This window comes from Scyliorhinus canicula, chromosome 8 (genome assembly GCF_902713615.1).
Source record: "Scyliorhinus canicula chromosome 8, sScyCan1.1, whole genome shotgun sequence".
Taxonomy (NCBI): Eukaryota; Metazoa; Chordata; class Chondrichthyes; order Carcharhiniformes; family Scyliorhinidae; genus Scyliorhinus; species Scyliorhinus canicula.
In genome coordinates this window covers 47,311,127-47,336,986 of record NC_052153.1, presented here as the reverse complement: position 1 = coordinate 47,336,986, position 25,860 = coordinate 47,311,127, and the positions used below count along the sequence as shown (strand labels likewise).

The 25,860-nt window shown below is 43.5% G+C and overlaps 1 protein-coding gene across 7 annotated transcripts in view; it reads right to left on the bottom strand.

The window, feature by feature from the left end:
* Positions 1–25,860, bottom strand: part of cenpe (centromere protein E) — a 187,293-nt gene that overhangs the window by 29,426 nt on the left and 132,007 nt on the right. For 4 of the 7 annotated variants that reach the window (XM_038804475.1, XM_038804477.1, XM_038804478.1 and 1 more), the window contains 12 exons: positions 25,573–25,827; positions 24,904–25,197; positions 14,718–14,963; positions 14,251–14,511; positions 13,075–13,332; positions 12,607–12,867; positions 11,468–11,728; positions 10,978–11,271; positions 9,686–9,946; positions 9,136–9,396; positions 1,820–2,053; positions 845–1,030 (listed from right to left, as the gene is read on the bottom strand). In XM_038804475.1, coding sequence (XP_038660403.1) covers positions 845–1,030; positions 1,820–2,053; positions 9,136–9,396; positions 9,686–9,946; positions 10,978–11,271; positions 11,468–11,728; positions 12,607–12,867; positions 13,075–13,332; positions 14,251–14,511; positions 14,718–14,963; positions 24,904–25,197; positions 25,573–25,827 — 3,072 coding nt within the window. The remainder of the gene's footprint in view (positions 1–844; positions 1,031–1,819; positions 2,054–9,135; positions 9,397–9,685; positions 9,947–10,977; positions 11,272–11,467; positions 11,729–12,606; positions 12,868–13,074; positions 13,333–14,250; positions 14,512–14,717; positions 14,964–24,903; positions 25,198–25,572; positions 25,828–25,860) is intronic. The other 3 variants (XM_038804476.1, XM_038804479.1, XM_038804481.1) reach the window with 3 other exon arrangements.

Genomic DNA, 25,860 nt, shown 5'->3' with positions numbered 1-25,860 from the left:
TCTCTGCCCAGCTCTCCAATCTATCTACATTCTGCTGTATTCTCTGACAGTCCCCTTCACCATCTGCTACTCCACCGATCTTAGTGTCATCTGCAAACTTGCTAATCAGACCACCTATACCCTCCTCCAGATCATTTCACAAACAACAGTGGTCCCATCACGGATCCCTGTGGAACATTACTGGTCACAGTTCTCCATTTTGAGAAACTCCCTTCCATTACTACTCTGTTTCCTGTTGCCCAGCCAGTTCTTTATCCAGCTAGCTAGTACACCCTGGACCCCATGAGACTTCACTTTCTCCATCAGCCTACCATGGGGAACCTTATCTGGTTTTGTGGACATTGTGATGTGAACATTGCTGGCAATGCCAGCATTAGTTGCCCATCTTAAATCTTCCTGGATTTGAATGGCTTGGTCGGCCATTTCATGACTATATAATACCCTTCTATGGCATGTAACACATAGCACCTTCAGCCTCCACATTTGGAAGAGATCTCGAAGAGACTGTTGTGAAGGGAGACACTTAGTTAACATGCTGGATATTGATTTGAACTCAATGGGGAACGCTTCTTGCTTTTTATATGAACCAATTTGGTGATGTTGATGGATGACAAAGAGGAAATCTATTTCTTCAAGATTTGCAATAACAAGACAGTCTCTAGGATAAATTGCATCAAATCTTCCAGAAAGTGTCTAAACAAAAGAAAAGCTGGCAATTATCTTGATTCCACCAGATAGGATTCTAAATAATCTAACTTCCTTCCTCACTTCGTTAATCTTCAACACATCAATAACATGAGTTACAATTGAAATTGCTGGTAGAATAATACTGTATAAAACATACCTGCAACAGTAGATCTTTCTCCTGCAGCTGATTACAAAGCTTATTAATTTCAGCTTCAATAGGATCAGTTTCTGAATTAGTGGATACAATTTGAGCTCTCTCTTCATTCAAAGTAATAATTTGTTCCTCTAAGGCTGTGACAGATTCTTTAAGTTCTTTGTTCTTTCTTTCCTCCATCTTAAGCTGCTGATAATTATTCAAGAATAAAAACCTGATTAAAGAAAATCTTTTGCATATATACCTTGATTAATAAGGGGATCAGGGGAGAAGGCAGGAGAATGGGGATGAGAAACATATCAGTCATGATTGAATGGTGGAGCAGACTCAATGGGCCGAATGGCCTAATTCTGCTCCAATACTTATGGTCTTACACCTAAGGATTTCAGAAATAGTTTTAATAATATTCTTTATTAGTGTCAAAGTAAGCAATGAAGTTACGGTGAAAATCCCCTAGTCTCACAATATGGCACCAGTTAGGGTACACTGAGGGAGAATTCAGAATGTCCAATTCACCCAACAAGCACGTCTTTCGGGACTCGTGGGAGGAAACACACACAAACACGGAGAATGTATAGACTCCGCATAGACAGTGGCTCAAGCCTGGAATCAAACCCAGGTCCCTGGCGCTATGAAGCAACAGTGCTAACCACTGTGCTGCCGATTGTATTTGGTGCATCTGCTGTAAATTCCCAAATGGTGATTAAGAGCGATCAGACCACTTGCAGTAATACAATGACGAGTACATATTGTCCGAATATAGAGGGGGAAAACAATAAATAGAAGAATTGGGTAAGCAAAGAAGCAAATTAATATTTTTGTAAAAGTAATAATGGTTTCATTTCCAGCACTACAGTAATCACCCTCATCTCAAAACAAACTGTTTGTGGGTTACAGCAAATTAAATTTAAGAACATTTTCAAATTTAAACTTCTACAGAATTTAAAGTACCCAAGAGTTCAAAACGCCAATACTCACCATGTCAGCCTTTTCACAGAGAACTTTCTGGGTTTTTTCCATTTGCAATTTCAGCTGATCTTTCTCCATCAATAAAGATATTTTCTCTTTCTCCAGTTGATCACTAGATACTCTCTGCAAGAGTTCCATTTCCTGCATCTTGGACACATGAGTTTTCAGTTCCTCCCTCAATTGTTCGATCTCAGATAGCAACTGGTCACGGTGATTTCTAACGCTGTTAAACTCATCTGTCCACTTAAGCAACAATTGGAAAGGTTCCATGAGGTTACACACAAAATTTTGCAACATTATAAATGAGACTGAAATATTATTCCAATTTCTATGAGATTTGATTAACCTTCTCACTGTATGAAGTATGGCCCTATTTCAGGTTCCCACATGCTCCATTCTGAACTAGGACCAGGAAAAAGCTGCTAAACTTGACACCTAATGTTTTCAATATTCTAGTGAAATTAGTAAAGTTGTGACTGCATTCCTGACAATCGTGACTAAGTCAATCATAGGTTCCCACAGGAATCACTTCTAAAGCCAGTCAGGTTTCTTCAAAAATTTGCTGCCCGTAAAAAAACAATGTACAAGTTTGTACTTTGTAGCAGAGAACATGAAAAAAAAAGACATGTAAAAGCTTTTCCACTTGTACTCATGAGGACATCGCAAGAATACCAAATGTAAAGGGAACAACAATGAGCCAGAGAACGGCTGTCTCCTATTTTGTTTGCATACATGCTCTGTCTGCAAATAGAACTCTGTATTAATATATATTGCTCCTAGCACATGCAAGTGCTCATGGCCACAACTGATAATCTTAACATTGGGGTTGATCACTCGGCCCTTCAAGTCTGTTCTGCTATTCAAAGAGATTATGGTTGATCTGATTGCAACCTCAACTCACATTCTCACCCATCTCTGATAACCTTTCACCCTCTTGCTCATCAAGAATCTATTTACTGCTGCCTTACAAATATTCCAAGTCTATGCTTCCATTGCCTTTTGAGGAAGAGTTCCAAAGATTCACAACCCTTTAAAAAAAAAGATTTCTCTTCATCTGTCTTAAATGGGCAACCCCTTACTTTTTAAACAGCAACTCCTAGTTCTAGATTCTCCTACAAGAGGAAACATCTTGCCACATCCACCCGGTCAAGACCCCGCAGGACCTTGTATGTAGCAATCAAATAGCTTCTTACTTTTCTAAACTCCAGCGGATACAGGCCTAACCTGTCCCAACATTTTCTGAAAAGACCACTCCCTCATTCCAGATATCAGCGTGACTCTTAGAACATTCAGGATTGTTTGTTCAGAAAATATTGTCCAATTATAGAATCACATCTAATTTGGACATCACACTTTGAATTTTGCAAACATAAGCTGGTTAGTTCATTCCCCAGGGCAATGCTTTGACCAGTGAATCTGCTTGGTTTGAATTTAAACAAACAGTCATTAGTTAACTGGTGAATTTTCCATGCCAATATATGTACCAGAGTCCACTTGCCAAACAATCAACACTCTCTTCTCACGAGTATAAATTGTTGTTCCCTTTATATCTGGTATTCTTGCAAATGTCCTGATGAGCGCAAGATGAAAAGCGTCAACATGTCGCTTTCTCAGCGATATTTAAATATGCACCATACATGTACAGTACCACAGTTCGAGCTGAGAATAAAAGAAATACAGTCGATGACATTTAAAATTACAGCCACCTCTGTACAGTAATTTACAATTGAAGCGTACAAAATATCACTGAGCAGCACATCATGCTGAGACATCACAAGGTTCTTTTGTTTTCCTCAAAGTTTACACGACTTTACCATGAAATACAAATTAATTTGTTGGTGGGGATCAGCATCATTAGAACGATAGCAGAGAAGTAGTGTTACTTGATTAGTAATGCAGGAGCCTAGATTAATACTCCAGAGATACCAGTTCAAACTCCGTCATTGCAGCTGTTGAATTTAAATTCAATGCATTAATAAATCTGGAATAAAGTGCTAGTCTCAGTAGGAAAATTATCAAAGTACTGGCGTGTTGTTGAAAAAAAAAAACAATCTGGTTCATCATGTCCTTCAGGGAATGGAATCTGCTGTCCTCAGCAAGCCTGGTCTTCAAGTGACTCCAAACCCGATTACCGCATCGTGTTTGTGGAGATGAAGTCCTATCTTCACACTCAATGTCCTCCATTGTATTGTGCGGCACTACCACGGTATTAACTGGAACAGATTCAGAACATGTCTGGCAGCTTGAAACTAGGCATTCCTGAGCCACTGTGATCCATCAGCAGCAGCAAAATGATACTGAATCACAATCTGTAATCTTATGGCCCAGAAAATTCTCACTATCATTATGGTTGAGCCAAGGGACCAACTAGGACAGTACGCAGGGGCAGCACCAAGCATGCTAAAATTGAGGTGCAAACCCGGTGAAGCTACAATACTGGACTTCATGCACAACAGCATGCAATAAACAGAGCTAAGCAATCCCATAACCAATGGATCAGATCAAAGCTCTGTAGTTCTCTAAATCCAGTCATGAGTAGTTGTGGTCAATTAAACACCTAAGAGGAGACAGCAGTTCCAAGAACATAGTTATCCTTATCAATGGGAGAGCACAGCACGCCAGTTTTAAAAGACAAAGTTGAACATCTTCAACCATCTCCAGCCAGAATTGAAAGTGGATGATCCATCTTGGCCTCTTCCTGATGTCCCCATCATGATGGATACCAGTCTTCAGACAAGTTAATTCATTCCACAGTGTAGCCACCTGGGTTGGCCACTTCCCGAGTTAAAATGGAGATTCGCAAAGAACGCAGGGAAAAACGGACAGTATCAGAAAACAAGCAGTTTGCAGAGTTCTTAAGACCATAAGACATAGGAGCGGAAGTAAGGCCATTCGGCCCATCGAGTCCACTCCACCATTCAATCATGGTTGATTTCAACTCCATTTACCCGCTCTCTCCCCATAGCCCTTAATTCCTCGAGAAATCAAGAATTTATCAATTTCTGTCTTAAAGACACTCAACGTCCCGGCCTCCACCGCTCTCTGTGGCAATGAATTCCACAGACCTACCACTCTCTGGCTGAAGAAATTTCTCCTCATCTCTGTTCTAAAGTGACTCCCTTTTATTCTAAGGCTGTGCCCCCGCGTCCTAGTCTCCCCTGCTAATGGAAACAACTTCCCTACGTCCATCCTATCCAAGCCATTCATTATCTTGCAAGTTTCTATTAGATCTCCCCTCAACCTCCTAAACTCCAATGACTATAATCCCACGATCCTCAGACGTTCATCGTATGTTAGGCCTACCATTCCTGGGATCATCCGTGTGAATCTCCGCTGGACCCGCTCCAGTGCCAGTATGTCCTTCCTGAGGTGTGGGGCCCAAAATTGCTCACAGTATTCTAAATGGGGCCTAACTAGTGCTTTATAAAGCCTCAGAAGTACATCCCTGCTTTTATATTCCAAGCCTCTTGAGATAAATGACAACATTACATTTGCTTTCTTAATTACGGACTCAACCTACAAGTTTACCTTTAGAGAATCCTGGACTAGGACTCCCAAGTCCCTTTGCACTTTAGCATTATGAATTTTGTCACCGTTTAGAAAATAGTCCATGTCTCTATTCTTTTTTCCAAAGTGCAAGACCTCGCACTTGCCCACGTTGAATTTCATCAGCCACTTCTTGGACCATTCTCCTAAACTGTCTAAATCTTTCTGCAGCCTCCCCACCTCCTCAATACTACCTGCCCCTCCACCTATCTTTGTATCATCGGCAAACTTGGCCAGAATGCCCCCAGTCCCGTCATCTAGATCGTTAATATATAAAGAGAACAGCTGTGGCCCCAACACTGAACCCTGCGGGACACCACTTGTCACTGGTTGCCATTCCGAAAAAGAACCTTTGATCCCAACTCTCTGCCTTCTGTCTGACAGCCAATCGTCAATCCATGTTAGTACCTTGCCTCGAATACCATGGGCCCTTATTTTACTCAGCAGTCTCCCGTGAGGCACCTTGTCAAAGGCCTTTTGGAAGTCAAGATAGATAGCATCCATTGGCTCTCCTTGGTCTAACCTATTTGTTATCTCTTCAAAGAACTCTAACAGGTTTGTCAGGCACGACCTCCCCTTACTAAATCCATGCTGACTTGTCGTAATCCGACCCTGCACTTCCAAGAATTTAGAAATCTCATCCTTAACGATGGATTCTAGAATTTTGCCAACAACCGAGGTTAGGCTAATTGGCCTATAATTTTCCATCTTTTTTCTTGTTCCCTTCTTGAACAGGGGGGTTACAACAGCGATTTTCCAATCCTCTGGGACTTTCCCTGATTCCAGTGACTTTTGAAAGATCATAACTAACGCCTCCACTATTTCTTCAGCTATCTCCTTTAGAACTCTAGGATGTAGCCCATCTGGGCCCGGAGATTTATCAATTTTCAGACCTTTTAGTTTCTCTAGCACTTTCTCCTTTGTGATGGCAACTTGTGTGTATTCGGTCTGCAGAAAGCAGACAGCACTGAAACCAGCAGCCATACATATTAATGAGCAATTCCAGGGCACAATAGATACAATTAAGGAGACCAAGGTAAAGCCAGACTCTTCGGCACAGCAGGAGTCCAAGACAAAAGAAGCTAACGAGCACCCAAAGACCGCCCAGAGATCAGGAAACAGCCCCAGTATTGGGGAATTCAAACCGATCGATTGGTACGTGATCCAATCGATTGGAGTCAGGTACGGGGTCCACCCAAAAGGGCGCAAAGCCCCTGGGGCCTATAAATTAGAGGCCCCAAGTTCAACTCATCCTTCTTGGCAGGGTCTCTCAACAGCTCAAAACAACCCTTGACAGAGACCTGCCTAGCAGCTGAACCAACAAGCAAGTGCCCAGTCAACGCACACAACGAGATATGCGCTCCTAAACCTTAGTCCAGGGGTGGGCAAACTACGGCCCGTGGGCCACATGCGGCCCGCCAAAGGTCTTTATGCGGCCCACCAAGTCATTATAAAAAAAAAAATTTTTTTAATTTTTTAATTTGTTTTTTTAAATTTTTAATTATTTTTTTTTAAGGTTAATGGGGAGGGCTGTTGGGTTACTTACTGGTATATGGTGGATACGTTGACTTAAGTAGGGTGATCATTGCTCGGCACAACGTCGAGGGCCAAAGGGCCTGTTCTGTGCTGTTCTATGTTCTATATGAGGCGCCCAGAATCATAACCGGGTGAAGTAATTATTTTACTTAATATACCATGCGGCCCTTTAAAATTGTGAATTTCTGAATGTGGCCCTTGCACGGAAAAGTTTGCCCACCCCTGCCTTAGTCCATACCAGCTGGAAGCCTGCAGACTCAGGATCGAAAGAGAGGCCATTGTTCCCTGACCCAGTGGGTTCCTTTTCCAGAAGATACGTATTGGCCTTTAGTGGTAGAAGTAGTCTAGTTCTGTAGTATTTATGCATGAGTAGCGATTGACTGTGTATATAATAAATGTGTTTTGATTTGAACCTTACTAACTGGTGTATTGAGTTATTGATCAGCACTTGAACTTGAACCTCGTGGTGGTATCAGAAAGATACCTGGCGACCCTAGAGCAAGGTAATAAAACAGAGCCAATTGAGTGTAAAGCACACTCACCAAAATGAGCAACAACGCGAACAGCTGAACGCATTGGAAACAGCAAAAGCTATAGACCCTGACAAAATCCTGGCAACAAGATTTGTGCTTCAAAATGATCAACACACAGCCAAGTTGTTTCAGTGCAACTACAACACTGGTATCTCCAATACAATCAGCTGTGTTTGGACTGATGTGGCGAATAACTTTCGCAAAACACAAGCCTCAGGCAACGATTATCTCCGTAATAAGAAAGAAATTCTAAAAATGTCTTCATGACATTCACAGGATATTATCATCACAAAATCTCGATTAATACCACCCTGGAAGTTTCCATTGAGCAGAAACTTAAATGGTTAGTCATATAAGCACTGTGAATATAAGAAGCTATGAATTATGAGGCAAGTAACTCTCATTGTGTTGCCAGAATTTGTCCTCTTCAGTTCCAAAGTTCAAGTGATACTGCCCTAGATATCAAGCGTGTTGCATCAAAAAGCACTAGCAAAATTGAAGTCAATAAGAATCAGGAGGAAAACTCTGCACGGCTGGGAATAAACCTTAGCACAAAGAAAGATGGCTGTGCTGTTGGGAGGCCAAACATCTCAGCCCCAGCGCATTGTTGCAAGAGTCCTCAAGGGTAGTGCCCTCGGCCCAACCATCTTCAGCTGCTTCATCTGCGACATTCCCTGCATCACGAGGTTACAGCCGGAATGTATGCTGATAACTGCAGAGTTCAGTACTATTTGTGACTCCTCCGATAACCGAAGCAGTCCATGTCCCGTCTACATGCAGCAAAACCTGGACAACATTTAGGCTTGGGCAGAGTAAGTGACAAGTAATAATCATGCCACATAATTGTCAGGCAAAACCATCTCCAACCAGAGAGAATCTAACCATCACCCCATAACATTCAATGGCATTCCCATCACCAAATTCCCTGCCATCAATATCCTGTTTTTTTACCATTGACCAGAAATCCAACTGGACCAGCCATATAAATATTGTTGCTACAAGAGCAAGTCAGTGACAGGGAATTCTGTGGCAAGTTACTTACTTCCCGACTCCCCAACTACAAGGCGCCAGAAGTGTAATGGAATAGTCACCGCTTGCCTGGATGAGTGTGATTCGAATATTCAAAGCCGAGATTCCAACCAGGACAAAACATTTTAATTGATTGACACCACATTCACAATGTGCATCATATAAAAGATGCACTTTGGCAACACACCACTCCCTCCTTCAACAGTATCTTCAAAGCGTGCAACATATACCACCTAGATCTATACCACACAGAAGGACGAGGGCAGCAAACGCATGGAAATAGCTGGAAGTTCCTCTCCAAGCCAAACAACCTTGAAACTAAATCATCACCGGTTCCTTCACTGTCGCTGGGCCATAATCCTGTAACTCCCGAATAGCACTGTGGGTGTTCTCACACCTGATGGAATGTGGCCATTCAAAGTGGCACAGTAAGAAGTCTTACAACACCAGGTTAAAGTCCAACAGGTTTGTTTCAAACACGAGCTTTCGGAGCACGGCTCCTTCTTCAGGTGAATGGACTTTAAAATGGAATTCAAAGTGGCAGCTCAGCACCTCACAAGGGCAATTAGGAATGGACATCAAATGTTGGCCTAGCGAACAATGTTCTCATCCCATGAAAAGAATGTTCCAATTTTGTGCCTCTAACAAAAAAGTACAACAGTTATATGATCTGTTTCTCACCATTTTAGTATTTTCTTGCAGGGTGCTCTTCATTTTATCCCTCTGATCTTGAGCACTCTCCAGGATTGCCTGAAGATTTTCATTCTCCTTTAGTATGGTTGACTTGTCATCCTCCAGTTCCTGCAGCCTTTGGTTGCATTTGTTTGCCTGAATTTCTGCTTTCTGTTCATTGGAAACACGAACTCTCAACACTTCAATCTCATTGAGCAGCACATCACGCTGAGTCATCACAAGGTGTATTTCCTTAGCTTGCTCTTGCATCTAATAGAAACAGTAAAATTTACAAATGAAACCATACTGCTAATGTTTGCCACAGTAATAATGATAATAGTAATCACTTATAGTCACAAGTAGGCTTCAATAAAGTTATTGTGAAAAGCCCTTAGTCACCACATTCCTCCGCCTGTTCGGGAGGTAAGGTTTACCTCCATATTTTCAGATCATGTTCATAACATACAGCTGCAAAATTGGCTAATAGGTTTATTGAATGAACAAGGTCCCTTTATGATTAAAATTATTTTTCATTCATAGATCTAACTTTAGAACTCACTGCCTCAGTGTTTTCTTGTCGGGTATTCATCATTTCATTATTCTGAGATTTGACATTCTCCAGTTGCTTTTTTAGATTCTCCTTCTCCTTCACTATGGTTAATTTTTCATCCTCTAGTTGCTGGACTCTTTGGTGGAATTCCTCTTTTAGGAGCTCTGTGTTCAGCTTTTTGGAAGCACGACTCTTCAAGTCATCAACCTCACCGAGCAGCACATCACGCTGAGATACCACATGGTAGAGTTTCTCACTTCGTTCTTGCATCTAATAAAGACAAAAAAAAATCATAAACATAACCATTTTGTCGGATGCATGCCTTCATGACTTCCTCCACATTTTCGTGAAGCTACCCTGCACATGGAAGATACCGAGTGCAGCGAGCCTGGCTAATAAATTGAAGTGACAACATAGTAAATTTGCCAGAGTCCCAGATGAACCTTTGAGTGGGGGGGGACCCTAAATGGTGGTGATTTAACCTGAGGATCGCCACATCTCAGGCGAGGGCAAGGTTGAGAAGGTGGACCTTCATGATTAACCTCAGCCGGTATGGGAATTGAACCCACACCGTTGGCCTCACCCATGAACCAGCCACCCAGCCAACTGAGCTAAACTTGTCTTTGTGACAATATAAGGACTGTAACATGAAAAACTATTCGACCAGAGGTGCTCGTCAGTGAGACTTGCTTGTCCACATTTAGGATCGAAAATGCTTTTCCAACAAAGGGATCTAAAATGCTTTTCCAACAAAGAGGTTGGATTGTGCGCCAATAATGGCACAGCAAGGTCAATGGGGTTCTGACACATTAATGACAGGCCAAAGTCGTTATCTCCTTCCATCAACAGGATTCAGTGTTGAAAATCAGACATAGGACTGAAAAGGAGGGCGACTTGGGGCGGATTAATTTGCGTCAAATTAGGTGTGGTAGATGAACAAAAATCAATTAAAGCAAAAATAAGATTAAACAAACTTGGTCAACAACTATTATCAAGTCATGAAAAAGGATTTTGCACATCTAATTATTGAAAATCTGTTTGGCGCTTAACAAGGAACTAATACGCAAAAGCAGCAACTTCATTAAAGTCCTGACAAGGTTAAGTGCAAAATGCCATTTTTGCAAAGCTAAAGGTAAAACAGTATAAATGAGACAACATTGCAATTCATGGGATATCTCATCCTCACCAATAAAGCGTATTTCTGCATAACAGGCCACATACAACATTCAGATGACATCGTAATTCCAGCAAAAATTGGCCCACCATATTTATCCTTCCAGTTAACAGAAACATTTTCTCACCATCGCTGTGTTTTCTTGCAGGGTGCTCTTCATTTCAGCCCTCTGCACTTGAGCACTCTCCAGCATCGCCTGAAGATTTTCATTCTCCTTTATTATGGTTGACTTTTCCTCCTCCAGTTGCTGGAGCCGCTGGTTGAATTCCTCCTCCAGTTGCTGGAGCCTCTGGTTGAATTCCTTCACCTGAATTTCTGCTTTCTGCTCGTTGGAAACACGAGCTCTCAATTCTTCAATCTCACTGAGCAGCACATCACGCTGAGACCTCACAAGGTGCATTTCCTTAACTTGTTCTTCCTTCTAATAGAAACATTGACAATTACAAGTTAAACCCTATTGCTAGATTATAAAGTTATCCTGTATATTTTCTGTAGATTATCTTACACTTAACAGGAGACATACTGCTATGAACATTGCTAATACATTTATTGGAATCTACAAGGTCCCCTTCAGGGCAAAATTACATTTCCTTGATAGTTCTAAATCTACAACTCACTGCTTCAGTGTTTTCTTGTCGGACATTCATCAGTTCATTGTTCTGAGATTTGACATTCTCCAGTTGCTCTATTAGATTCTCCTTCTCCTTCACTATGGCTAATTTTTCATCCTCTAGTTGCTGGAGTCTTTGGTTGAATTTCTCTTCTGGAAGCTCTGTGTTCAGCTCTTCGGTAACACGAGTCTTCAGCTCATCAACCTCACCAAGCAGCACATCACGCTGAGATACCACATGTTGGAGTTTCTCACTTTGCTCTTGCATCTAATAAAACATTAAAAATTATAGATGTAACCACGTTGCCAGATGCAACCCTGGTTTGTTTTCCTCCACATTTTCGAGGCTAACCAGCATGCAAGATACACACAACAAATCTGGTTTATATAACCGCTCACAATACAAGAACTATAACATGACAAACTGTTGCACCAGATTTACTCGAAAGCTGGACTTGCTAGTACATATTTAGGTTTTAAAATGCTTTCCCACAGAAGTTGGATTATGAGCCAATAATGGCACAGCAAGGGCAACTGGGGTTCTTACACCTTGATGAACAACAGGTCAAACTCCTAATCTCTTTAACCAACAGTTTCCAAAGATGAGAAACAGACATAGGACTGAAAAAGAGGATGATGTAAGCGGTTAAATTCATGTCAAATCAGAGGCAGTGTGTGAACAAAAATCAGTTTTTAACAAGAGCAAAAAGACAAAAGAAAAATTTCAAAAGGTCAATAACAATTATCAAATCACAAAAAAGGATTATTTCTTGCACTGCTAATGACTGGAATAATCTGAAAACCCGCCATACAGGTTCAAAACGTTAACCAGGTTTCACTTTCCACAGTACTTGGAATAATCTGTTTGATTAGTTTAACAGGCAACTAAAATGCAAAAGCAGCAACTTCATTAAAGTCATGGCAAAGTTAAGTGCAAAATGCCATCTTTGCAAAGCTAAAGTTTAAACAGTATAAATGAGCCAACATCTGGTGATTTGCAATTCACAGGGATCTCATCCTCACCAAAATGATTGCCGAACAATTTCTGCATAACAGGCCACATACAACGTTCAGATGACATCACCATTCCAGCAAAAATTGGCCCACCATATTATTCCTTCTAGTTAATAGAAAACATTTTCTCACCACCAGAGTGTGTTCTTCCAAGGTGCTCTTCATTCCATCCCTCTGCACTTGAGCACTCTCTAGCATTGTCTGAAGATTTTCATTCTCCTTTATTATGGTTGACTTTTCATCCTCCAGTTGCTGGAGCCTTTGGTTGAATTCCTTCATCTGAATTTCTGCTTTCTGCTCATTGGAAACACGAGCTCTCAATTCTTCAATCTCACTGAACAGCACATCACGCTCAGACATCACAAGCTGCATTTCCTTAATTCGTTCTTCCTCCTAATAGAAACATTAAAATCTACAATTTACACCCTCTTTGCTAGATACATACCATTGTAAAGTTATCATGTATATTTTCTGTAGATTATCTTATACGTAACAGGAGACATACTGCTATGAAAGCTTGCTAATACATTTATTGGAATCTACAAGGTCCCCATCAGGGCAAAATTACATTTCCTCCCTAGTTCTAAATCTATAACTCACTGCCTCAGTGTTTTCTTGTCGGGTATTCATCAGTTCATTGTTCTGAGATTTAACATTCTCCAGTTGCTCTTTTAGATTCTCCTTCTCCTTCACTATGGTTAATTTTTCATCTTCTAGTTGCTGGAGTTGGTTGAATTTCTCTTCTAGAAGCTCTGTGTTCAGTTCTTTTGAAACACAAGTCTTCAAGTCATCAACCTCAATGGGTAGCACATCACGCTGAGATACCACATGGTGGAGTTTTGCATTTGACTCTTGCATCTAATAAAACATAAAAAATTATAGATGCACCCACGTTACCAGATGCAATTCTCATTTATATTTTCCTCCACATTTTCTCGAGGCTATTCTGCAGGCAAGATTCGTACAACAAATCTGGTTAATATAACCGCTGACAATACAAGTATTGTACAGTGACATACTGTTGCACCAGATTTGCTCGATAGCTAGACTTGGTCCTACATATTTAGGTTTTAAAATGCTTTGCACGCAAAAATGTTGGATTATGAGCCAATAATAGCACAGCAAGGGCAACTGGGGTTCTTACAGCTTGATGAACAACAGGTCAAACTCCTAATCTCTTTAACTAACAGTTTCCAAAGTTGAGGAATAGACATAGGAATGAAAAAGAGGATTATGTAGAGGGTTAAATTCATGTCAAATCACAGATGCACAGTATGAACAAAAAAAAAAAAAAAATTTTTTTTTTTAACAAAACAAAAAGAAAGAATTCAAAAAGTCAGTAACAATTAAATTACAAAAAAGGATTATTTCTTGCACTGCTAATGACTGGAATAATCTGAAGAAACTCCATACAGGCTCAAAACGTTAACCTCGTTTCTCTCTCCACAAATCTGCCAGACCTTTCTAGCTATTTTATGTTTGTATTTCAGCATCCAGTGTTTGGAATAATCTGTTTGGTTAGTTTAACAAGCAACTAATATGCAAATGCAGTAACTTCATTGAAGTCACGGCAAGGTTAAGTGTAAAGTGCCATTTTTGCAAAGCTAATGGTAAAACAGTATAAATAACCCAACATCTGGACATTCCAATTCACAGATTGCAGATCAATTTCTGCATTAAAAAGCATATTCAACATTCAGATGATTTTATTTTTCCATTCCAGCAAAAATTGCCCTGCCATATTTATCCTTCCAGTTAACAGAAACATTTTCTCACCACCACAGTATTTTCTTGCAGGGTGCTCGTCATTTCATCCCTCTGCTCTTGAGCCCTCGCCAGCATCGCCTGAAGGTTTTCATTCTCCTTTATTATGGTTGACTTTTCATCCTCCAGTTGCTGGAGCCTCTGGTTGAATTCCTTCACCTGAATCTCTGCTTTCTGCTCATTGGAAACACGAGCTCTCAATTCTTCAATCTCACTGAGCAGCACATCACGCTGAGACATCACAAGCTGCATTTCCTTAGTTTGTTCTTCCTTCTAATAGCAGCATCAAAAATTACAGGTTAAACCCCATTGCTAGATACATATCATTGTCAAGTTATCCTGCATATTTTCTGTGGATTATCTTATACATAATGGGAGACATTCTACTATGAAAGCTTGCTAATACATTTATTGTAATCTACAAGGTCCCCTTCAGGACAAAATTACATTTCCTCCATAGTTCTAAATTTATAACTCACTGCCTCGGTGTTTTCTTGTAGGGTATTCGTCAGCCCATGTTGCTGAGATTTGACATTCTCCAGTTGCTCTTTTAGATTCTCCTTCACTATTGTTAATTTTTCATTCTGAAGTCGTTGGTTGAATTTTTCTTCGAGGAGCTCTATGCTCAGCTCTTTGGAAACATGGGTCTTCAGCACATTAACCTCACCGAGTAGTACATCACGCTGGGATACCATATGGTGGAGTTTCTCACTTTGCTCTAACATCTAATAAAAACAAAAAATTATAGATGTAACAATGTTGCCAGATGCAACCCTCAGGTCTGTTTTCCTCCACATTGCCTTGAGGTTACCCTGTACGAATTTGGTTAATAAATCCAGTGACAATATAAGAACTGTAACATGACAAATGGTAGCACAGTGGTTTACACTGTTGCTTCAGAGACAGGGACCCCGGATTAGATTCCAGTTGGGTCACTGTCTGTACGGGAGTCTGCTCGTTCTCCCAGTGTCGGCGTGGGTTTCCTCCGATGCTCCAGTTTCCTCCCACAAGTACCAAAAGACATGCTTGTTAGGCGACTTGGACATTCTGAATTCTCCCTCAGTGTACCCGAACAAGCGCGGCGACCAGGGGGTTTTCACAGTAACTTCATTGCAGTGTTAATGCAAGCCTACTTGCGACACTAATAAAAATTATTATTGTTGCATCAGATTTGTTTGTTAGCTGGACTTGCTCGTACATGTGGGTTTTAAAATGCTTTGTCCACAAAAACGTATGATTATGAGCCAATAATGGCACAGCAAGGCCAACTGGGGTTCTTGCACCTAGATGATTGGATTGGTGTACTGTCACGTGCATGTTCTGCGAGCAACTCAAACAGATCATTTAGTACATGAAAATAAAATACATAATAGGGCAACACAAGATACACAATGTAAATACCTAGACACCGGCATCGGGTGAAGCATACAGGAGTATAGTATTAATCAGGTCAGTCCTTAAGAGGGTCGTTTAGGAGTCTGGTAACAGCGGGGATGAAGCTGATTTTGAATCTGTTCGTGCATGGAACAACAGGTCAAACTCCTAATCTCTAACTAATGATTTCCAGAGTTGCGAGACAGACATAGGACTGAAAAAGAGGATGACATAAGGAGTTAAATTTATGTCAAACCACTTACAGTGCCTGCCATGAGCTGAGCGGTCGCACAATAGGTGGCTTTCTCCTCAGAATGTCTGATTAGACCATCTCAACCTGCCAAACTGTCACCAAAAGTGTAAAGGGTCACCCGCTTAACCACCACCCCCATCCACCGCTTAAATCAACCAGGCTGCTGACGAGCCAGCAACCAGGCCGCATAAACAGTAAAAGCAGGGAGAGGAAAACCTTCACCCCTGAAAAAGGAGACTCGTGTGGCGGCCCGAAACGGAATATGGCAGACCCAATAGGATCGCCAACGCGATCCAGGCGATGATAGAGAAACTAATGAGTTCAGCACAACGGAACTCCAGAAACACTGAGGCAATGAAAGAAGACCTCATGGCAGCTGTGGGCTCAGCAACAAAGGTCACGTTGGAGGAGACAATGGACAGAGTGGAGACTGGGGCCCCTCAAGAGGCACTGGTGCAGGACCTAGAAAAGGCAGGCTGGGCCAGGAAGAGCGGATCCCATCGCTCAAAGCCGAGATGGCAAAGTTGGTTATGTCCCAGAAGGCACTGAAGGGGAAGGTCGATGACCAAGAAAATAGATCCTGGTGGCAGAACCTGCAGATCGTCGGGCTACCAGAGGGCACCAAGCAGAGGAACCTGACATAGCTTGTGGCATCGATGCTCGGGAAGCTGGTCGGGGAGGAGGGATTCACCAAGCCCCCGAGTTAGACCAGGCACCACAGCTCACTCCAGCAAAGACCCAAGTCGGGGAACCACCATGGGCAATGTTGGTGAGGCGCCACAGATTCCAGTATAAAGAGAACATGCTGAGGTGGGTGAAGGACAAGCGGTTGTGCAAGTGGGAGAGACACACCACCCGCTTGTACCAAGACATTGGAGCAGACTTGGCCAAGCGCCGGGCAGAATATAACGTAGCTTAAACCGTGCTGCACCGTTCAAGAGTAAGGAGTGGGACTTCCGGTGGCGGCTATGGTCTGACCGGGTGCACACAAGGTAGCTTCTGCTTGGAGGTTTGGGTTTTGGCCCTTTCTATCCACTTAGTGGTGACCTTTGTGGATAAAGTTTGAAGTGAGATGAGGGTGGTGGTTTCTTCCCCAGAGTGGAATGTCGGTGGTGTATCAGGCCAGCAAAAGTCGGTGAGAGCCCTAGCTTAGGAGTTGGAAAACGCTCCCGGCACTGCACCATTGGAAAAAAAAAAAATAGCCTGTGGAACAGTTGACTTCATTAAGGGGGAATTTTGGCAACAACGAAAGGAGATGCAAGGAGGTTGGTCTGGAGCGATTGAGGGAGCAGTAGCCCTGCTTCGTGGGACTTTTGGATTGTGTGCCGAAGCGCTTTGAATTGAAAGATGCGGCTAGCAAGAGGTGGAAAGGGCAGAGTTGGACCACAGTAACTGGATCGTTTGGTTGGAAGCGGAGATGGCGATGCTGGGGGAGGGCCGCAATGCAAGGATGGATGACCAGGAGAATCAGTTCAGGCGACGGAACGTGCAAATTGTGGGTTGGCCAGAGGGAGTAGAGGTAACGAGTGCCATGGGCTACGTCTCTAGGATATTTGAGAAGTTGGTGGGGAGAGGATCTTTGATAAGGCCCCAGAGGTGTATCGTGCCAATCGGTCCTTGAGACAAGCAGAGGGCTGGAGAGCCGCCTTGGGCTGTGATCTTCCACATACACAAATTCCAGGAAAAGGAAAAAAATTGAGGTGGGGTACGATAACGCGAGACTGTAGCTGGGAGGGGAATCGGAACCGGATCTCTCAAGACATTGGGGGCTGACCTGCTCAAGCGACGGGCAGGATTCAACAAGGCCAGGGCGGTGTTCTTTCGGAGCAAGGTTCAGTTGGGGTGAATTTTAAGGGTAGGAAACATTACTTTTTGACGCCAGGGCAAAAGAATGGCTTCATCAAGGGGCACGTGTTGGAGGAGAGCTATATGTCGGGACTGGTGTTCATGCCAGTTTTATTGTTTGTAATCGTTATGTGGTGTTTTCTTGTGGTCGGTTGTTTTTTTTGTACAGGGTGGTTGGGTATTGGGGTGGGTCAATTAGGTGAAGTGTGGAGTAAGCGGAATGGGGTCCTTTGTTTGCGAAGATAGTAAATTTATGAATGCTATGGACAGGATTCTCCAATACTCCACGCCGGAATTGTGCAGAGAATAGCCGTTCACGACGGAAATCTGGCGTGATGGCGCTTCTGCACGGACCCATCAGTCGCACGATCGCCAGCCGCTGAAAGAGGCCCCCGCGGCGATTCTCCGCGGTCGACCAGCCGAACTCCCGCCAGCATGGTTCCAACCTGGTATCACCCGGCGGGAGCTTGGGCTCGTAGCCGCAGTGGACGTTCGGGTGGGGGTGGGGGTGGAAATAATAAAATAAAAAAAATTTTAAAAATCGGACTCCAGGGGAAAGGGGGCTCCACAGCGTCCAGGCACCCAATCGGGCGGGCCCGCTGTAGGTCTCCGCCATGTTGCACGATGCCGGCGTGGACATGGAAACCATGCGCATGCGCCTGCACGGAGACGGCCGGTGCGCACATGCACGGACCCGCGCTGGCCCCCTGAAGATCGCTGAATTGCTGTGCCAGGAGGCCTGTTTACACCGGCGTCAACACTAGACCGGGATTTCGGAGAATCCCAGCTTCTGTTTAGATCATGTTTGCAGATGAATCCATCCATCGACCATTTCATCACGGATTTAAAATTAAAAGCTAAAATCTATAATTTTTCTGCGGTGGAATCTTCCATGATTTGGGACCAAATTGTGTTTGGTGTGAATGAAAACGAGCTGAGAGAACGGTTGCTGAGGGAATCGGAGCTGCCTTCGGAACAAACAGTAAGATTTGTCAGGCTCATGACTTAGCAGCACAGCATTCTAAAACGTGTCTCAGTAATGGCGGCGTCCTCTTGGAAGAAAGCACTTCGGTTGCCGCCCTTTTTCCAAAAAGACGGGAAACTTCCAAAAATCAAGGCAAGAAAGTTCCTGCAGCACGGTAGCAGTGGTTAGCATAGTTGCTTCACAGCTCCAAGATTCGATTCTCATTTGGGTCACTGTCTGTGCAGAGTCTGCACGTTCTCCCGGTGTGTGTGTGGGTTTCCTCCGGGTGCTCCGGCTTCCTCCTGCAGTCCAAAGATGTGCAGGCTAGGTGGATTGGCCATGATAAATTACCCCTTGGTGTCCAAAAAAAGATTAGGTGGAGTGTCTGGGTTACAGGGATGGGTTGGAGGTGTGGGCTTGGGTGGGGTGCTCTTTTCAAGAGTCTGTGCAGACTTGATGGGCCGAATGGCCTCCTTGTGCACTGCAAATTCTAAGAGCTCCTCCCACACCAAGAAACAGGTTAAAGATCAGGTGTAAAAGATGCGGTCAAAAGCACAAATTAAGGCAGTTTCCAGCATTTGGCAAGTTTTGTTCCAGATGCAAAGGGAAAAAAATCACTTTGCTTAGAACTGTTACTCTATGCTCAACCCAGATCAGTCAGCACAGTGGACGAGTCTCCAGTGATGAAACATCATTGTTGGTTGGAGCAATTATAGAGAAGAGTAATTTTTTTGGAGACACTTGTATGTGAACTGATACTCCATTTAAAATAAATGCAGTTGATGAGGACAAACGGCTGCTACCACTTGAAGTGAATGGTACAGTGGTCCAATTGATGTTAAAGACTGGTGCCAAAGCCAATTTGATTTGCATGACTGATTTTAAAAATCTAAAATTCAGCCGATTAGAAGAAATCACAAAATATCTCAGAGATTATAATGGTTCAAGCATTAACTGTTATGGTGCTTGTGACCCGAGTGTGGTGGTGAAGAACAGAGTTTATTTCGCCCTATTCTGTACTGTTTCCCAGGGCTTGGATTAATTATTAGGTGATCAGTCTTGTGAAGAATTAGGTCTAGTGCAGTTGACATATAGCATCCACAAAGGATTGGATCATTGATTCTGAGAACATTATCAGCAAAGTGTTCACTAATTTTAGTGCACTATTATTCACCAATGAGAAGAATTTGAAGACGATGCATTATTTAAAGCACCAATACAAAATATTAGTAGTGAAATTGCTGAAGATGTCGATCTGCATATTAATCTCATTTCTACCCTCTCACCTGTTATCAGATACGAAACCACAAGTTACCAAGAAGATAGAAGAACCTACTAATGGGGTAAATTCCATGGTATGAGTGAAACAAAAAAATGATGATGCTCATACAGGCATGGATCCCAAAAAGCATGAAGAAAAAGTGTACATATTGTAAAACAATTACAGAAAGCAACGGACAGCCGATCTGATCCCTTTCTCCCAAAATCACGTTACAAAGCATTACCATTGTCACATGGTCGATCAACAGCAGAGTTACTCATTAATAGAAGGCTGCACATCGCACTCCCATAATTGGAAAAGGAGAATGCAATGGTACTGCGGGAAATGGAAAACATTAAAGCAAAACAAAAGCAGTTCTATGATGGAGTGTCTAGAACTTTACCACCTCTGAGTAGTGATGACATTGAGAGATAGAAGATTCAGGCAAGTGGTCGAGAAAAGCCATTGTACTTGAAGCAGCAGCACCTCGTTCCTACAATATCCAGAGGAAGGGTTGTTTTTAGAATAATTCGTCGCGCACACTTGAAAACCAGAGAAGACTTTCACAGCAACGTGATGGATGAGAATCTACGTCAGAATCAACATCAGCTGTAGTTTTAGACAATTCAGCAGTTCCTGAGCATGAGATGTCATGGTGAACATTGAATCTACAGGTTCTGAGAAAGTCAAACTTTGAGAAGATCAACCAGTCAGAAAAAAACCTAATCCACTCAATTTATAGATTTGAACTATTTATACATACTATGCTTGCTTTTGTTAAGCCAGTTTTAAAAATTTTAAATAAAAAATACTGTTAGATTCACAGGCTAATGATATCACATGTAAATATATTGATGATAATGTATTAATTTATTCCTTCAAAGGAAAGGGAATGGAATGATAGCATGGCTGCGTTGTAATTCACTGACTGACCACTGGGAGTCTCATTAGTATATAAACCAGGGGTGGGCAAACTACGGCCCGCGGGCCGCATGCGGCCCGCCAAAGGTATTTCTGCGGCCCACCAAGTCATTAAAAAAAAAAAAATTTTTTTTTTTTAAAAAATTTTAAAAAAAAAATTTTTTTTTTAAAGGTTAATGGGTGGGGGGGCTGTTGGGTTACTTACTGGTATAGGGTGGATACGTTGACTTGAGTAGGGTGATCATTGCTTGGCACAACGTCGAGGGCCGAAGGGCCTGTTCTGTGCTGTACTGTTCTATGTTCTATATGAGGCGCCCACAATCATAACCGGGTGAAGTAATTATTTTACTTAATATACTATGCGGCCCTTTGTGAATTGTGAATTTCTGTATGCGGCCCTTGCACGGAAAAGTTTGCCCACCCCTGATATAAACGAATGTTAGTCAGGACCTCAGACTAACTAGGGAGAGAGGGGTTGTTTGTGCATGTTCATTCTGTTATTCATCTGTTGTTATATTTGACCCACAGTGTTGGCAAATTGTTTATAGCTTTAACTATAAGTGTTCTTGTAAAGGGATTAAGGGTTATGGTGTTCGGGCCAGAAAGTGGAGCTGTGTCCAAAAAAAATCAGCCATGATCTCATTGAATGGTGGAGCAGGCTTGAGGGGCCAGATGGCCTACTCCTGCTCCTAGTTCTTATGTTTTAATATAAAATCAGGCTATCCAACAAGAACATTACAGAGATCAGATCAGTCCATAAGAGGGTCATTCAGGAGCCTGGTAAAAGCAGGGAAGAAGCTGTTTTTTGAACCTGTTTATAATAATCTTTATTATTGTCACAAGTAGGCTTACATTAACACTGCAATGAAGTTACTATGAAAGTCCCCCAGTCGCCATATTCCGGCGCCTGTTCAGGTACACTGAGGGAGAATTCAGAATGTCCAAATTACCTAACAAGCAGGTCTTTCGGGACTTGTGGGAGGAAACCACAGCACCCGGAGGAAACCCACACAGACACGGGGAGCACGTGTAGACTCCACACAGACAGTGACCCATGCCGGGAATCGAACCCTGGTACTGTGAAGCAACAGTGCAAACCCTATGCTCAGTGCCGCATGTTAATGTGTGTTCTCAGACTTTTGCATCTCCTGACCGAAGGAAGAAGTTGGAAGAGAGAATAACCAGGGTGGGAGAGGTCTTTGATTATGCTGCCCACTTTCCCTTTCCCAAGTCAACAGGAGGTATAGACAGAGCCAATGGTCGGGAGGCAGGTTTGTGCAATGGGCTGGGCTGTGTTCACAACTACGCCGTTTTTTGCAGTCTTGGGACTAACAGTTGCCATACCAGGCTGCGATGCAGCCAGATAGGATGCTTTCTATACTGGATGCTTTCTACGGTGCATCGATAAAAATTGGTAAGAGTCAATATGGACATGCCGTAAACAAACACCCCATCAGAATGGTCACCGGGTGACGTGAGGGGACTCAACAGACCAGTGAAAAGATGCAGTCTTCGCCCATCTTGAAAGCCTATGGGGTTCATTTACTCTTCCTACAAGAGTCACATTTAAGTGAGAGGGCCAATTGAGGGTAAGGAAAAGCTGGGTGGGCCAGCCATATCAGGTGTGCTTCAACACAAGGGTGGCCATACTATTTAACAAAAAAAACATTTGCAGGGATGAACACTGTGACGGACCCCAGGGCAATGATACGTAACGATTAGCAGACTCCTGGAAGGGGCCCCAGTTGCACTCGTAACTACGTACACCCCAAACAGACACCATATAGACTGCCATCATTGAGGGGTCTTCAACTGTGCACAGGAAACAAAAAACGGACAGGTCCAACTCTAAAACAGGACCCAAATCAGGAACGGCACGAGAATTAAACACCTTTATGGAGCAGTTGGGGGTGTAGCCATCTGGGGTGGCCACTTCCAACTAGGTACAGAGAAACTCGCAAAGCCTGGCGGGTAAAATGGACAAACCAAGACTCAGGCAGGCTCAGAGCCTGAAATGCATATTTGTAAGCAAGAAGTCCAGACAGTATCGAAACTCCATCCAATTAGCATTTTAATGGGGCTGATTAGCATTTGATGGCCCATCTTCACCAAAAAAGGACTAGTACTCAAGCAACCGGGACAGTCTCAGACATTTCGGCGCCACTCCCTGTTCAAGGGAAACGCAAACAACGGGGTCAGTGACTGCTTGGGACGCGCCCAGCCATTCAGATCCCCGCCCAATTATTGGTTAAGGGATCGAACGTAGTGATCAAGGATTGCCCAATTAGTAAGGCCCAAATCGAAGGACCATCCAAAAGAGCGCAACCCCCCCCCCCCCCCCCCCCCCCGAGTATAAGAAGAGTTCGCCATATGTTTGCTCTCTTGGCCCTGGTACCCCGGTCACGGTCATCGCCAAATGCAACAACACCAGAAGCGAGTCCAAATTCAACGGCCGCTACCAGACGGATGAGCAGCAGTTACTCCTTCGAACCAGAGAGATCCAGAATTGAACAGCGACCACTGTTTTCTGACCTAAGCTGGGTGCCCGAAGTTAAGTACAGGTTGTCTTAGTCGATAGGTGTAGTTAACTAGTAGTGTTTATGTTGCATGACTAATTGTGTGTAAATAAAGTACCCTTGACCTTGAACTAACTAACTGGTGTTTGGCTCTTTGATCGATTGCTGGTTGAACCTTGTGGTGGTATCATTCGATACCTGGCAACTCTAAACATTCAGGCATAGATAACATCGAAAGAAGGGCAAATTCACCGATTGCCATATTGGAACAGAGGCACAGAAAAGACAAAGTAGAAAAAGAAAAGCACAACAGGGGGAGATTCAGCCAAGAGAGAGGAGTTCTCCTCCCATATACACAATGCCTATTCAGGCATGGACTTAGTGGGGAAATTAGTGCCTCCAGGGGTGGAGTACTCCGCAATAATCTCAGACCACGCTCCACAGTACATGGACTAACAAGGTAGAGCAGCACATAAACTGCTCTTGCAGAACCAACTCTACTCCGCTTGCAGCAATGGCACCAAGACAAGCGGCCCCAGGATTCGGGGATGCACATCTGGGAGGCACCTAGAAGCGGTCGGGGCCAGGAGGGATGTCCTTTCCCTTTCTCCTATCCCCCCCACCCCCTCGCTCGCCTCACCTCTCCCCCCCTCCCCTCACCTCTTCCCCCTCCCTCACCTCTCTTCCCCCCTCCCTCACCTCTCTTCCCCCCTCCCTCACCTCTCTTCCCCCCTCCCTCACCTCTCTTCCCCCCTCCCTCACCCCCCCATCCCCCCCTCCCTCACCTCTTCCTCCCCCCCCTCACCTCTCCCCCCATTACACCTGTTATCCCCATCCCTCCACCAGCACCGAGACAAGTGCATCGGTGGGCAAGGTTACTGGTCAGACTTCTAGACACATTTTGGCGACCACCAGTTGCAGATGCACATCAGGTGGAGGCAGGAACCCCCAGGCAAGACAGGAGTCGGAGGTCTGCTGGATCCCAGGATCCAGCTGGGTCCCAGTCAGACGCTGAGCCTCTGGAACAGGTTTACCCAGAGCTGATGCAGATGTCAGGGTACGGCTGCGACATTCAAAGAGGGATGTCAGGGACACTCCAGGACTTCCACAGCCGATTGGAGTAGTCCCAGAGGCTACGGGCGCCGGAGAGGGCGCTGGCAATGCATAGCGCCGAGGTCAACACTGCTAGAATGGCAAACGCAGTAAAGAGCCTGGTGCACAACATCAGCAGCATGAGAGGAGGCGTCCAAGACATGGCACAGTCGGTGATGGCCATAGCCTCGGTAGACTGTCTCGCTGAGGGGCATGACCAGTAACAGGCGGACCTTGATAAGGCCCTGTGGGACATGTCCCAGTCTCAGATGGGATTAGCCAAGGAGCTGTGGAGCTTGTCCCAATCACACACCCTGCTTGATCTCGTTTTTGGGCTCTCCCACTATTCACTAGCCTTGTCGCACTCTTGCTCGAGTACAACGAGGCTACTGAATCCCACCATATTTATCCTTTTAGTTCATGGAAAACATTTTCTCACCACCACAGTGTTTTCTTGCAGGGTGCTCTTCATTTCATCCCTCTGCACTTGAGCACTCTCCAGCATCGCCTGAAGATTTTCATTCTCCTTTATTATGGTTGACTTTTCCTCCTCCAGTTGCTGGAGCCGCTGGTTGAATTCCTCCTCCAGTTGCTGGAGCCTCTGGTTGAATTCCTTCACCTGAATTTCTGCTTTCTGCTCATCGGAAACACGAGCTCTCAATTCTTCAATCTCACTGAGCAACACATCACGCTGAGACATCACAAGCTGCATTTCCTTACTTTGTTCTTCCTCCTAATAGAAACGTTAAAAATTACAAGTTAAACCCTACTGCTGGATAATTACCATTGTAAAGTTTTCCTTCCTATTTTCTGGAGAATCTTGTACATAATAGGAGATACAAGACCATAAAATATAGGAGCAAAATTAGGCCATTCGATCCATTGAGTCTACTCCGCCATTGAGTCACGGCTGCTATCTTTCTAATCCCCAATTTCCTGCCTTTGTTCCCATAACCCCTGATCCCCATATCAATCAAGAACCTATCTATCTCTGTCTTAAAGACACTCACATACTGCTATGAAGTTTGCTAATACATTTATTGGAATCTACAGGGTCCCCTTCAGGACAAAATTACATTTCCTCCATAGATTCAAATCTATAACTCACTGCCTCAGTGTTTTGTTGTAGAGTATTTATCAGTTCATCATTCCGTGATTTGACATTCTCCAGTTGCTCCTGGAGATTCTCCTTCTCGATGGTTAATTTTTCATCCTCTTGTTGCTGGAGTTGTTGGTTGAATTTCTCTTCTCGGAACTCTGTGCTCAGCTCTTTGGAAACACGAGTTTTCATCTCATCAATTTCACCAATTGACACATCCCGCTGAGATTTCACATAGTGGAGTTCCTCAGATTGTTCCTGCATCTAATGGAAACATGACCAATTACAGATTAAACT